Below are 15285 nucleotides of genomic sequence, written 5' to 3'. Positions count from 1 at the left end.
GACCCTCACAAATCCATATTATGTTTTAATCTCTGAGTCTATGTAATCACAATATATTCCATCTAAATACTCAACAAATGTTAGCCATTATTAATTATTACCATTATTCTTCTAATACTTTAGAATATAATTGGAAACAGGTTTCTAAATAAAGTAAGAATTTAACCTTAACTAAATCTGTTGCAAATTTGCTTTTGCCACAAGTTCTTGCCTTGCAGTTTATCAAATGTCTTTTATTCCCTGGTACTGATAGAGGGAATATTTCTTTTTGTCAAAGTTAGTGAGATGTGTGTGATTTGTTATTTATTAGTTGCCTTTTTCTACTCACTTCACCCAAGACCATCTGAGGAGTAATGACAGTAACCCTCAGGGCACACAGCCAAATCCCACATCCAGAATCATCTACCGTGGAGTCCCTGTAGTGAACGGTGTGAACAGGGAAAGACATCTAGATTTCATCAGCTCCACTTAAAATTTATTGTTTGCTGTAGAATGGCCTCGATACGATAGCCCACAGGGATGACTTTAAAAAGCAAAATGAGAGAACATGCTCATCCATAAACAAAGATGCAAAAACTTTTACTCAACAAACTTTTACAAACTAAACCCAGAAATACCAGTATACACAAGGATGATACATCATAATTTTAGTCTATGCAAAGAATGGAAGTTTGCCTTAATATTAGAAAATCTATTGATATAATTCACCACTTAACAGATGAAAATTTTATGATCTGATGAAAAGAAACAAAAGCATTTGATCTTTTTTTTAATCAAATTCTAAATGTATTCATTACTAAAAAGAAAAAATCTTCATAGCTAAAAATACAAGAGGACTTCTATATATACAAAGTTCTATAGAGAAAGGGCCTATCAGATCTGACATACTTACTAGTGAAATTTGAAGGAATTCTCAAAGATGAGAAACAAGGCATAGATGCTTCAATGCTGAGAAGATTCAAGGGGCATAAGTCCTCACAAGACATCCGTAAATCCAACTATACTCCAGCTTGTGTTACAGTCTCCGAGCAACCAACAGAAACACATAAAGTCATCCAGCCTCCATGTAAGAACAATTAGAATCTCACCCGTAGGGCTGCCTTACCATGCAGAGCCAGGCGCAGGAGGCTATAGGAGGACAGGGAATGCTGCAGTTAATTTTAGCCACAGCGACATACATAAAACATGCCTGCTTCTGTAGGTTCCTGGCTAGCTCCAGCATCAGAGCCTAATCTCTAGCATCTGTGACGGGCTTCATTTCAAAGCCCAAATCCTGATTTCTATTGTATTTATAATCACATTCTCTCTACTAGGGCCTGTGAGGGCTCGAATAGTCTTAACCCTGAAAACTCTCTGACCACATCCTATTACATTCTCCCCTGCCTCAATATGTTCCAACCCTGACTCCCCACTCCCATCCTCTCACTACCCCCGCATCATGCCTCGGGAGCTTAGCACAGGCTGTCTCATCTACCTACATTATTATTCCTTCTTCAGAGCATCACAGACTTGTCTCCTTGTCATCCTCCAGGCCTTTTTTACATTACTTCTTCAGAAAAATCATTGGCTCAGCTAATGTTGGTATCTCTCCTTTATTCTTTCATTTGCCTGGTTTTCTCGCTGCCCTAATTGTACTTATGAAAATTTGTGATAATCTTGTCTATTTACTTGTGTTTTGTCTGTCTGTCTTTCTCTCTGGGTGATGTGTAACCTACAAGAGATCAGACACTTTTAAGTATCACCGTGAGTAAAACAGGCAGTTTTTAGTTTCGTTTCTTGGTTCCTTTGTTGTTGTTTTGTTTCAGTCAGCTGAATGGATAAAAGAATTTAAAATCCATGCCCTGGCATTGGGAGAATGCATGTACATGCATTTTTTTATTTTTCTTTTTTTCTTAAATTCGTTTTTTTTAAAAAGAATAAAAGTAGTGCCTGGCAGGTGCGGTTCAGTGGTTGAGCATCGACCTTATGAATCAGAAGGTCATGGTTCAATTCCCGGTCAGGGCACATGCCGGTTGTAGGCTTGAAGGATCATGCAGGAGGCAGCCGATCAATGATCTTCTCTCATCACTGATGTTTTTATCTCTCTAATCCTTCTCCCTTCCTCTCTGAAATCAATAAAAATATATGTTTTTAAAGAATAGAGTAGTAAGTTGGTCTGGTCTGAAAAATTTATTGAATATGACATCAAGTCATTTAATATTTAGTGCTCAGCAAGCCTTTTTATTCTCAGGTCTAACTCTTTATAATTGTTTTCTCAGCTACCGATTATTCCTGAGTTTGGTGTTATTTGGGAAATTAAACTTATGCACTCAACCATTGATCTTCCTCCCTGCTTGAAATTCTGATTTCTTTAGTGCTGGTTACGAGGTATGCTGTGCTTTCAGGTTAAGCACACACTGTTCCAAACTAAAATTAAAAATGTGTAACTGGAAGTAAAGGAACTCAGTCATTATTAAGTTAAGAACATATGTGGGTATGTGGCTCAGCAGTGCAGCCTTTAATGTTATGGACAGTGAAGTCATACGATCTTGGATTAAATACAAGAGAAGGGAACAAGGTCAGAACAAGAGCCTCTCAAAAACATGTGTCCTAACCCCCAGAACCTTTGAATATATGACCTTACGTGGCCAAGGGTATTTTGCCGATGCAATCTTGAGATGAGGAGATTATCCTACACTATCAACCTGGGCTCCGTGTATCACAAGCATCTTTGTGAGGGAAAGAGGGAGGGAGGAGAGTCAGAGTGGCCGAGATGTGACTGTGGAGGTAGAAGTGAGAGTGATGTCAGAAAAATGATCATCAGATTCACCAACACCCATGAGCTCAGAATGAAACAGTGTAGTGAAGTACAGCCCAATACAAACAGCATACTTCAAAACAGCTACGTTGAGTGAAAAGACTAAAAATAGTATATGAAATGTTGACACCAGTTTCCTCGAAAGTGGGGATTAGAGTTTATTTTTCCTCTTCTGTGCTTCTTGGTATCTTTCAAGTTTTCTGTAATAGATGATACTGTTTTTATCATTGAAAGAACTTATTTTCAAAAGAACAATAAAAATGTAAGAAGACACATGGCCGGTATTGCCTCAAGTGCATTAAGTTATCCAGCTCTGTAAGTATTCACAATGACCAACAGGTCCTTCGGATTGCGCTTCTGGGAAAGAGGCAGGCTGGCTTCCCAGGAAGCTCCCCGCCACTGGTGGAGGGCAGAGGTGGTTCAAATTTCAGTCTGTTCTTTGTCAACTTTGTGACCTAGGACAGTATTCTTCACCTATCTGAGCCCTACCCTTTCATAGAACTTTTTTGAGTAAGTATTCAAGTTCTGTAAAGAGAGATTTAAAAAAAAATAGTACATATTAATTTTATTCTGATCTTTCTGGTTTGTTTGTTTTTTTCCCCCTTAAGAAACTACCTATCTTTAAAGACTCGTTCAAAAGCCACTTCCTCTTTTAAGTCTCTGTGATTGCAACAATTTACGGAGCCCTGCCTGAGCCAGCTACTCTGACAATTTATCCACATGGTTATCTCACCTCATCTTCACAATACTGCAGGACAGGTATTATTATCTCAGATGAGGAAACTGAAACTTATGGGAGGTAAATAACTAGCCCAAGATGACAGGGAAAGGAGGGGGTGCCATCTGAATTTGGTCAGGCCCCTCTGACTTCTTAGCCCTTACTTTTGAACATTGGTCCCTCCTGAAATAAGTGACTGCTCCCTCTTTTTTTTTTAAATATATATTTTATTGATTTTTTTACAGAGAGGAGGGGAGAGGGATAGAGAGTTAGAAACATTGATGAGAGAGAAACATCGATCAGCTGCCTCTTGCACACCTCCTACTGGGGATGTGCCCGCAACCAAGGTACATGCCCTTGACCGGAATCGAAACTGGGACCTTTCAGTCCACAGGCCAACGCTCTATCCACTGAGCCAAACCAGCTAGGGCAACTGCTCCCTCTTTAAGTTCTGTAGCTCTTTGTTGTAACTTTATTGGGAACTGATTTTTATTCTGGCTTGTTAGTTCTTATTTTAGTTGTTTTCATGCTTTTCAGACTGAAGTTTTTTTAGTGGAATGATGACATTTCAGGAATTTTGTATCTAACAGAGTTTAGCATCACACTCGGCACAACTAATAAATATTAGTTGAGAGCTGAATGTAATGCTACAGTCCCCTGAAACTTGGCCCTAAGAGAGGTAGGTCAAGGTTACATACTTTGGATTTTCGAGAACATAGATAAGGCCCTCAGAAAATCTTGGCCTTGCTGTTCAGGACCCACATCCACAGTGGCATGAAACCCCTAAGTTCTTCTAAGTCAGGAGAATTGAAAGTATATATAAGTTTTTAACATAGTTTTATTGATTTCAAAGAGGAAGGGAGAGAGAGAGAGAGAGAGAGAGAGAGAGAGAGAGAGAAACATCAGTGATGAGAGAGAATCATTGATCAGCTGCCTCCTGAATCCCCCTACTAGGGCTCAAGCCCACAACCCAGGCATGTGCCCTTGACCAGAATCGAACCCAGGATCCTTCAGCCCGCCGGCCGATGCTCTATCCACTGAGCCGAACAGGCTAGGGCAAATATTTGTTTTTAAGAAAGCTTGCCCTGTGGTTCCAAACGATTCCAGGATGACTGGTGTTATATCTCATAATATACTTGCTGTGGTCAAAATGTGCAAGCAGAAAAAGATCACTTTCAAGTCTGGCAGCTACTTCCAGGCTAAGTTAAGAGTGAGACAAAATGAGGACACCATGACACACTCACTGGAATTTTGTGTCTATTAGTCAACTTTTTTCAGCATAACAAACAAACTTCCAATGATTTACAATAAACATTTACTTTCTGCTCATGTTACATGAGGGCCGCGATGACAGCTGCCCTGCTCCCAGCTGGAGGTGAGCCGCAGGTCTGCCTTGCGTCTTCTCATTCTGGGACCCAGGCTGAAGGAGCAGCTGCTATGGAGACAGCCTGTTCTCAGGGAAGGGGCAGAAATGTAAGACCTGGGCTGAACCCTACAATTACATTGAAAGCTCTGGTTTGAACATGGATTGCATTGCTCAAAGCACATCGCATGACCAAGCACAAGATCAGTGGATCGGGGACATTTGCTCTCTCCAAGGGAGTAGGGAGCAGGGAAGACTAGAGTGGGAAAGGAACATAACATAGAGGTGAGGTGTCAAGGGTCAGGACCAAGAATGGCGAATTCCTTCTCTTTGATGATCAAAGTCTTTCTCTGAAATTCCAACTTTGCAGCTATTACAGTTCCACAAAAAAAGCTATGCGAACTTAAAACTCAACATAGAAGAGGAAGCCTGATTCTCTCACGCACTTTGTGGGTCACTATTAATGTGACTTCTTGATTCTTGATGCCCCTGCAGAACTAAGTTTATGGAACAGAGCTACTCAGAAGCAATACAAAAGGGCTCTTGCTATGGAAATGGCCCTGCTCAAAACCCCTAGTCATATACATGACATGTGGGTCACATATTTATACTGATATACATATACATCCATAGGTGTTATATATTCATACATGCTGTAGCTGTGGTGAGCTGTAACCTGGTTTGACCAAATTGTAAGAAAATAATATAATTAAATTGGGAGATGTTTAGAGAAAAAATAATGGTCAGGTTCATACTTAATGAGAAGGCTCTATCTTGGAATTTGAAATCATGCTGTTTTTGTGAAACAGGAAATTTAAAAACATACACATGATAAAACAATAATTCTAAGCAAGTACAAAAAACATCAAGAAATGGTTCTGCCTATTGAGCTACTTCCCAGTGGAGATGAACATGAGCATCTACCAGGCTGCAGGCTATCGTTGTTAATGGTGAGGTCTGATTGCCACTGACTCTGTTCACATTTGATCACAAAGTCATCATGCTCAGGAGAAGGACATGCTATTCACATGTGGTTCGATTCTGAGGAAGCATGTGGCATAGGTACTTGTTTTTCCAAATAAAATCATATCTATCATAAAATCAAAAGATAGTAGTTCTAACTTGTGTGATTAAAAAAAGAAAGAAAGAAATACTAAAGTGGTGAGATGTGGTTCATTATCACTTTTATTTTTATTATTTTTGTGTGGAAAATATTCCACATATTTTCAAATTTCTATTTATAAAGGAAAAGGAGAAAAATATTTCTTTAAAAATATAAATACATTTAAAAAATAATCCAGTTACTCTATGGTCATGGAAATAGACAAACCTGGCGTACAAACCTGTTTAGTGATTGGATTCCAAGGAGACAGGGAGCCTAAAGGCAACATTTTGAAAAATGTTCCAAACACTTGACTATGATTATGAACAATAAGGTGAAGTTAGGACTCAAACAATGCTTCCCAAAGTTAGATTATGTGATATTTGAGCTTAAGGACTCCTTAGAAAACAAACAGTTACAAACCCTTCATTTTTAAAATGAAAAAAAAAATCAGTGATGGGGGTGAAAGTCAAAGATTGCTGAAGTGGTCACCCCCGGCCCTACCACGTGGTAAGACTAGGAAATCCTGACCTTGGTGCTTTTTTTCCTCCACCTTCCTATCTTAGTTGTCTCAAGAAAGTAATGAATGAGGACTCAAATATTTTCAGTTAGAAAGTAATGAATGAGGACTCAAATATTTTCAGTTTTAATTTATCCAATAAAAAGTTAGATGATCTCTCTCTCTCTCCTTCCTACATACTACTATAGGAACATTCAGTGAAGGAAGAGAAGTTAATTTCTCCCATCCACTTAAACCAGGCTGCCTGGAAGCATGCCCCAAAACTCATGACACCACCCCACCCATTGCTACAGCATCACTATCTTTCCTCCAAGCCTCTACCATTTGCCTGAGTTCAGGTCAAGGAGTCATTCTCGGTACAAATCAATAGTGGGTGTCCGAGGTGAGAAGACCTCCTGACTCAGGATGAGTTTCAGAGCCTTCCTGAACCACCGGTAGGAAAAGACATAGATGATGGGGTTGCAGGCCGAGTTGAAGTAAGCCAACCAGATGAAGATGTCGAAGACCAGTGGTGGTGTGATGAAGTTAAGGAGGCTGTCCACCAGCGTGTCAACGGTGAAGGGAAGCCAGCACAAGAGGTATATGCTCACAGCGATGCCCAGGGTCTTGGCAGCTTTTCTTTCACGTTTGGCAGCCCCAGCCAGGCTTTTGTTGAGGGCGCTGATCTGCTGGGCCTGCCGGGCAGCAACCACGAAGATCTTTACATACAAGCTGATCATGATGAGGCAGGGGAAAAAAAACACAGGGAAGTTTAACCAGCCCCAAAACTTATTGAATAGCAGCTGGCAACTGCCCACGTAAGGCATCTCTTCCAGCCACTGGCTGAGCCCTCGCTCCACTACATCTGTGTAGACAAAGAAGGCAGTGTAAGCTGCTGGCACCCCCCACCCTGCCAGGATGTACCTAAGGGCCACCCTGACTGTGAACTTGGAGGGATAGAGCAGAGGCTCACAGATGGCACAGTGGCGGTCAATGGAAATGAAACAGAGATGAAAGATGGAGACGAGGCAGAAGAGGGTGTCCAAGTAGGTATGCAGGCAGCAGAGGAAGTCTCCAAAGAACCAGCAGCTCTCCACGGAGCGGATGGTGCTGAGTGGCAGTACCAGCAGACCCAGAAGCATGTCAGCCAGGGCCAGAAAAAGCAGCAGGAAGTTGGTAGGAGTGTGAAGTGCTTTGAAGTAGGACACAGTGAACACCACAAACAAATTTCCTAGGACTGTAATAATTATGCCTGCTGCACAGGCCAGGTAGATGGTCAACCGGATGCCCAGAGGATGGACAGTCCTGGGGCAAGACCCATTCACCTGGTAGCAGAACGTCAGGGGGTGTTCTCCAGCACCCTGGTTGAGGACAGTGCTCATTTATGGTTCCTACTCTTCCTCCTCTCTCTCTGCAAACAGGCCACCTGTCCACACACCAAAAGAATAAAATTATTTATCTGCTAAACAGTTAGAAAGTGAAATCTAGAGAGGAACTAAAGGGCAATTTGGAACCTAGTATAATTTCCCTGGGTACTGAATCAAATGCACCCTGAAAGCCACATGCAGCACAGGATTCAAGGTCTCATAAGACTTGAATCTGGCCCTGGTTTGTCTGACTGGGCACTTTTGAAGCTAGTTTAGATGTTATCCTTAAGGAAAGAAAAGAAGGATGTAAGCTAAATGTTTTCTCAAAGAAAAAAATCTTGTTAACAAATCATTACTTGGGTAAAAAGTAACTTCTGGGTCCTCTTTTTGAGAATTAACAAAATAAATTAACAAAAAAATCAATAGCTTAAGCTTTTTATAATATGTCAACTCTTCCCAAGGGAAAAAAAATCCAGCGTACAAGTAATTAAAGGAATGAAATTGCCCTGTTTCAGTTTTGCATCCTGCACAATTTCTAAAGTTAACACACAATATTTATACATCTTGGGAAAACTATCTGATATGAAAAAGTATTTTATCTATCTTAACACTAGTCTATAAAATGTTTAAGCAAGTTCTAATAAATTGAATTCGGAGTTTCCAAGCTACTTACAGAGGTAGGGATCAGAATCACTTATGGGAAAAAGTCCTTCTGGTAACAGGTAGACATAGGTATGTAGAACCCTCTTCCATCTGCAAAGATGACAGATGTGCAATTAGTTAATGATCTTATACTCCAAGTAGAAACTACGTCTCCATATGGTATGTTATGCAAATGAGCACTGAATGAGTACCAAGGGACCTAGTTTACACTATTCACAAGTCTCAGTAGTTTGCTTCCTTCTCAGTAGAGCATCATTATTAATCCTGCCAATTAATTAGAGATGAAAGTTAAATACTGAATTTGTAAAGTCTTTAAACTTTTCAGTGAGTTTCATATATCCCTACTGCTTTAGGATTTTTTTATATACATTTCTCTCAACAAGAGAAATAATTGAGAATAACTAATCCTAAATCCTTTGGTTTGTGATCCCCACACTGAATTTATCTTGTCTTCTTTAAGCTCTATGTTATGTACTGGTTAAGGAACTCACAATAGATGAAGCAGTTCACCTGGACATAGAAGAGTTAGATTCTTGTTCTGCCATTTTTCTAGATCATCGCGTATCCTCCCCCCAACCCCCGCTTCTCCCCATCAGTAATAGTACCTACAATTAGATTCATATGTCTGTATATCACAAAGGTATTATCTCTATTTCTTTTTTTTTTCTAAATATATTTTTATTGATTTCAGAGAGGAAGGGAGAGGGAAATAGAGATAGAAACATCAATGAGGAAAGAGAATCATTGATCATCTGCCTCCTGCATGCCCCCTACTGGGGATTGAGCCCACAACCAAGACATGTATCCTTGACCGGAATCGAACCAGGGACCCTTCAGTCTGCAAGCCGATGCTCTATCCACTGAGCCAAACCGACGAGGGTTCATCTCTATTTCTTGATACCAAAACTTCAGAAGGTGGAATGCCTCTTGGTGAAATCAGTTTACAATATAAGTCAAACTGATGTTGCAAAACTGACATAATTCTAAAGGTAACAATAGATTACATCCATCAGCAGGGCCTGTAGGATGAGGTGGGACAGGTCCAAACAAATGAAAAAGGTTGGCTTATACTTTCACCTTCTCCACAAAACCCTAGCTAAACCAGTGGTGATTGCTTAAAACTGCCTTATACCACGTCCATGTGCGTGGAAATAGATTTCTGATTCCAGAAGTTAATCAGACCAGAAAGCCTCTTGCTTTACTACATACCATGACACCCCTTATATTGCAAGTCATAATCCACATGCAGTCAGCCAGGGACTCTAAGACCCATGACTCTAAGTCTAATCTGATCAAGAATCTGTAAAAAATAGGAACAAATATCTTACAACTGGAATAAGGCCTATAGGGGGAAACTCTCAAAAAAGGTTTTGGGCCCTACCCAGTTTAGCTCAGTGGCTAGAGCACTGGCCAACAGAATGAAGGGTCCTGTGTTCGATTCCAGTCAAGAACACATACCCAGGTTGCAGGCTTTCCAGTAGGAGGTGTGCAGGAGGCAGCCGATCAATGATTCTCTCATGTGTTTTGGAGTAATGAGTAATTTCCCAATAGCAAGGGTAGATTTTTAAAAAGCAGAAAGGTTTATGGATACACTTAGGATGTATGTCTGTGAACATTAGAAACCTTAGGATTAGATGTCCTGCATAGAGCTGTGATGTTGTTGGCCACGTCAGAAATAGAGAGGGGTTGATTAACCAAGTGTTCCGATATTACTATAAGGATTACTACAATAAAATATGCTTAACATTAAAATCTATGGTAATGTTAACAAATATTTTCTCTGCAACCTACCAGTTTCTTAAGGTTATTGTTATGAAAAGCAACCTACTTCCTGCAAACATAGACAAACATTAATGAATAAATTGCTCCAGCCACATATGAACATCCTAAGTTTGCATGTTCCATTTAAAAATTTTCCAATTTGTCAATCCATAAGATAGTGAACACTATTTCTACATGACCAAACTTTTCTGCGAAGCGCTTGGACTATTGACACATTAGGAAAAGAAAGGGACAACCTAATTTCTAGTTTCAGGAAATTCACTACATGAGCATGAAAGCTTCTTTCTTTATGTGGCAAGCGTTTCTGAGTTGGTGAATCATTTTCCACTATGTGCCTCTGCTGGCCCTGTGTTCAAGTTCCCCAGCACAACATTGTGCACATATGACCAAAGCCCATTAGAACAGGAGTTCAATTCATTTCAATTTCTTCTTTACATATAGGCTCTTTTCACCATCTTCCCTTCCAAGAAAAGAAGCCCCCACTGTCTAACATTCTTTGTTTTATAATTGTTTATTTTTCTGAATTTGAGTAACTCTTTCTCATTTTCCTCAAAGTTTCTATGTGTTAGTCATCCAGTGAATGTGCTCAGAGATTTTTATGTGAAGGGCACCATGTCAAGCACTGTGGGATTCCAACATGAATAATATAAGGTTGTAAAAATGGCATAATTCTAAAGGTAATAATATATTACATCCATCAGCAGGGCCTGTAGGATGAGGTGGGACAGGTCCAAACAAATGAAAAAGCTTATAGGCTAGACTAGAGGCCCGGTGCACGAATTCATGCATGGGTGGGGTCTGGCCAGCTCCATCCCTGATTGGGGTGGGGCAGGGCCGGCTGGGGGGAGGGGCCGTGGGTGGTTGGCCAGCCGGCCCCACCCCCTGGTCGAACTCCCAGTTGAACTCCCAGTCGAACTCCCGGTCAAGGGGACAATTTGCATATTAGCCTTTAATTATATCAGATGAGCAACTACATACCTGTGCACACCCAACCCCAACACAAAGCAGGATTCAGAAGAGACAGGTTTGGGGCAGTGGGGTGGACATAGATGAAAATGCTGGGTGTGTTTAGTTTGAGATCTTGAGGGAACATAAAAAAAGATACTTTACTGACAGTAAAAAATGAGAAACTTGGGGAAAATGATAGTGATGAAGATGAATATATTTGAAGGAAATAGAGAGGTGGTAATTGAAGCTGTGAGATTAGATGAAATTAGCACAGGGTTTCTCAACCATGGCATTATTGAAGTTTTGAACCAGATAATTCTTTGCTGTGGGGGGCTGGTCTGTGCATTATAGGATGTTTAGCAGCATCCCCTATCTCTACCCCCTAGATGTCAGTACTACCTCCTCGGTGTTTGTAACAAACAAAAATGTCCCCAGGCATTGCCAAATATCCTCAAGGGCATAACTCTCCCTGATTGAGAACCACTAGATTAGAGAGATAGAGAGATAGTGTGAAGAATGAAAAGAATATTATTAAAAAAATTTGGTGAAATGAGTTTATAGGGTAGAAGAAGAAGAGATAGACATAAGGACACAGAGAAGAGACATTCATTGAGGCAATAAATATTATCCTAAAACTCTGGGACAGTGAAAGAACTTCAGTTTATGAATGAAGCTCAGGCTTGGTGAATAATTAGTATGTGCATACCCACCCACCCCCAACAAGAAAAACAGACCACCTCTATTCATGCATGCAGGCCACATGTGTATATAGATAAAACATATATATTGAAAAAAAGAAAGAATATGCTTCTAAACTTTTTTTATCCATTCTTCTTATTTAATAAGACAGTTCAATTTAATCAAAGTATTGCCAACCTCACATCCACTCATTTTGAAAAGAGGTTTAAGTCAGAACCAATAAAATTGAAAGTAAATACAATTGTCTGTTTCCTTCTCCCTTTCTGTCGGTCACATGCTTCATAATTCAGGCTTCCAGTACTCTCAAACTCTCTTCCTACTCCCCTAAGATGTAACAATAACCTCAAGAAATGCTTAGATAAATTGTACATGGGTGTCAGTGAGTGTGAAGGCCAACTGTGTCTCCTCTTCTGATGTTTACAAGAGAAAAAGTAAAAGACCCTTATTATTTAATTTAAGCCAAAGGAATAATTCTAAATCTCTAATTTGGAAATTCAGGAATCAGCAAGAGAGTTTCTTCTTATTGGAGGTGCCTTCCTTAGAACCCAGAAATTAGACACTTTGGTAGCTCTGGTATACCAAGAGGCTAGATTTAGTGCTCCTACTTAGATGTGTGTTGTACCATCTGGAAAAATCTTCTTATCAACCCTGTCCACGCCCATACCTTTGGGTAGAAAGAGCATCCAAGATTCCCTACTAGGAAAGAATCCCAGAGAACAGAGAGCATTGCCTAAGCATGTTCAAGAAACAGGCTTAGGGTGGAAGAGTCAGGGCGGAAGATCATTCCTGTGACAATCATCCTCAATGCCTTGCGAAACCAAGGATAAAACATGCCATATATAATGGGATTGAAAGTGGAATTAAAATAACCCAGCCAGAGGAAGATATTATACAAATCTTCAGGAGTTGTAAAATTGATGAAAGGGTCTGTAATCGTCAAGAGAAAAAAGGGCAGCCAGCACAACACAAACACTCCCATGACAATACTTAAAGTCTTGGTGGCCTTGCATTCTTGTTTGGATGATGCTTTCACTTTGCTTTCTGACCCAACCTGTTTCATCATAGAACCCATGCCGATTTGCTTAGCGTGCTTCCTGGCCACCATGAAAATGTGTATGTAAATCCCCACCATTACCGTCCCAGGAAGAAAAAAGGCTATAAAAGAGGCCATGACCCCCCAAAATCTGTTAAATATCAACACACACAAACCTGTGCAGTCAATGGCTGCAACAAAATCTTCTGCACCAATTATGTTTAATTCTGAGAATACCAGGCCAAAGGCAAAAAAGATTGGAATAGACCAACTGATGAGCAGAAAGAGCTCTATGACAGGAATGGTAATTTTGGTAACATAACGCAAAGGGTCACAAACAGCATAGTAACGATCCACTGAGATGAAGCAGAGGTGGAAAATGGAGGTGGTGCAGAGCATGATGTCACAGCAGCTGTGAACTTTGCAAAAGAGATCTCCAAAGTACCAGCAGGATTCGATGGACCGGATCATACTGAAGGGCATGACCACGCAGCTCAGCAGGAAGTCAGTGGTGGCCATGGAGAGGATCAGGAAGTTGGTTGGGGTGTGAAGCTGCTTGAAGTGGGTGATGGCAACGATCACCACCAGGTTGCCCAGGATGGTCATCACTATAGCACCAATCATGACAAAGTACATGGCAGAGGCGCTCAGCACAGACCTCACATTTCTAGGGCATGAGTTGTTAATCAGAGCAAAACAAAACTGCACTTCTTTGGGGTTCCAAAGGTCAGGTGAATTCATTGTCTTGGTCCCTTGGGTACTATGAGTCTTTTGCAAAAGTACTGTGTGCCTCTCCTTTCTGTGAAAGACAGGAAAAACAATAAGAATCATAGGAAACTTTTCAGAGAGGCCCAGCTAGCTGCGTTTCCAATCCCTGGTTGAATTTCCTACTGTTCAGGAGCACTGCTTTGGATCCTGCCACTTAATACACACAATATATTCAATTAAGGAAACATTTCTCTATGCAATGTAAACAAGACAGAATTTAGAATTTAGAACAATATAAGGTAAACTAAAAATTTGCTAATGTCTACAAGAATATACATGAATAACCTCAAAATAAAGGGGAAACTATCTCAAATGATAAATTCTGTAAATCTCATTATTTATCTCCTTTCATTTAGCAGCAATTTCCTGAATTCAAATTCAGGTTGAGGTCATTTTGTCCACAGATTTCAAATTCTCATGTTGGAAACAAATTTGACATATATGCCTGCTCATTGTTGTGTGTGTGTGTGTGTGTGTGTGTGTGTGTGTTTTCTAAAAAATCTTAGTCATTTATTTAATTTTTTAACATCTTTATTTATTGAATTTATTGGGGTGACATTAGTTAATAAAATTAGGTATCAGGGATACAATTTGATAATACATCATTCTGTGCCCATTGTTTAAGCTGTTGCCTTATATAATTTAAGCTGTTGCTCTTAAAATGTGGAATTAATGGGACTGACTCACCCTAGAGTGTGACATAGGTTTGATTTGTTTTTCCAGTGCCGGGACTGGATGTGTAACTGATGACTGGTGACAAGCATTAGTGAGATATAGGGCCAGGTTAGAGAAGTGGACTTTGTCCTGAGAATAGATTAAAACTCCCTGGTCCATTGGGAAAACAAATCCATAAGCACATCCTACCAGATTTACTTGGAAAAAATCTTAATGAGAATAAAAGTACCCTTGAAAATAATATTTACAGTATTTGCTGCTGTAACTCAGCATGCTTTCTAATGTATATTAGTTGAAATCTTGACAGTATAGCACATTTCATTTGCTCTGAATGTAGTAATTTAATTTCTCAGCTAGCATTTTTGTTTAAAGATATTTTAATGGTAGCAATCAAACATTAGGCCAAGTTGAACTTGACAAATCAAAACATAGAGAAGTAAAATGTAAGAAGGACAACGACTTATTAACTTTTTTAATAAACTGTAGCTATCAATTTTGAAATACACAGAACAAATTATTTCATTACTTATCACTTTGGTTTCTAAGCCCTAAGATACTGAATATAATGGAATCTTAAAAACCTAATCACTGTCTTTACTTAATTAATTGATTAACTTTATTCTGCCTCTTATTGTCTTTAGGTTTGGAATTACATTTTTTATTTAATGTTCTTTTAAATGTTCTTTTAATGGTCTTTTAAAAATTATATTTAAAGACAGCTAACAATTACCACAACATTACTTAGGTATTTGTCACAGTATATACATAGATGTAGCATTTCTAATACAAAATAGTACACTCTTTAATATTTCATGGTTTCATTTTTGAGAACATAATTCCTAAAAGATCAACATTATTTAACTCCTATGTT

General features: G+C 39.6%; 2 protein-coding genes across 2 annotated transcripts; both read right to left on the bottom strand.

Moving 5' to 3' along the window:
* Positions 1 to 6775: 6775 nt before the first annotated feature.
* TAAR5 (trace amine associated receptor 5) lies at positions 6776 to 7907 on the bottom strand. Its single transcript, XM_006084471.1, has one exon. It carries the CDS (start codon positions 7859 to 7861, stop codon positions 6848 to 6850), a length of 1014 nt encoding a protein of 337 aa, XP_006084533.1. The 5' UTR covers positions 7862 to 7907; the 3' UTR covers positions 6776 to 6847.
* Positions 7908 to 12668: 4761 nt separating this feature from the next.
* On the bottom strand, positions 12669 to 13774 carry LOC102441478 (trace amine-associated receptor 4-like). The gene has a single exon (XM_006084507.2). The coding sequence runs from the start codon at positions 13710 to 13712 to the stop codon at positions 12669 to 12671; it is 1044 nt and encodes a 347-aa protein (XP_006084569.1). The 5' UTR covers positions 13713 to 13774.
* Positions 13775 to 15285: the final 1511 nt, after the last annotated feature.

Source organism: Myotis lucifugus, unplaced genomic scaffold, assembly GCF_000147115.1.
Source record: "Myotis lucifugus unplaced genomic scaffold, Myoluc2.0 scaffold_11, whole genome shotgun sequence".
NCBI lineage: Eukaryota > Metazoa > Chordata > Mammalia > Chiroptera > Vespertilionidae > Myotis > Myotis lucifugus.
Note: the sequence above shows the minus strand (reverse complement) of the source record. Positions and strands in the feature narration are given on the sequence as shown.

What these genes read in the sequence shown, in the direction of transcription:
- TAAR5 (XM_006084471.1), bottom strand. Translation starts at nt 7,861, where the DNA reads ATGAGCACTGTCCTCAACCAGGGTGCTGGAGAACACCCCCTGACGTTC.
- LOC102441478 (XM_006084507.2), bottom strand. Translation starts at nt 13,712, where the DNA reads ATGAATTCACCTGACCTTTGGAACCCCAAAGAAGTGCAGTTTTGTTTT.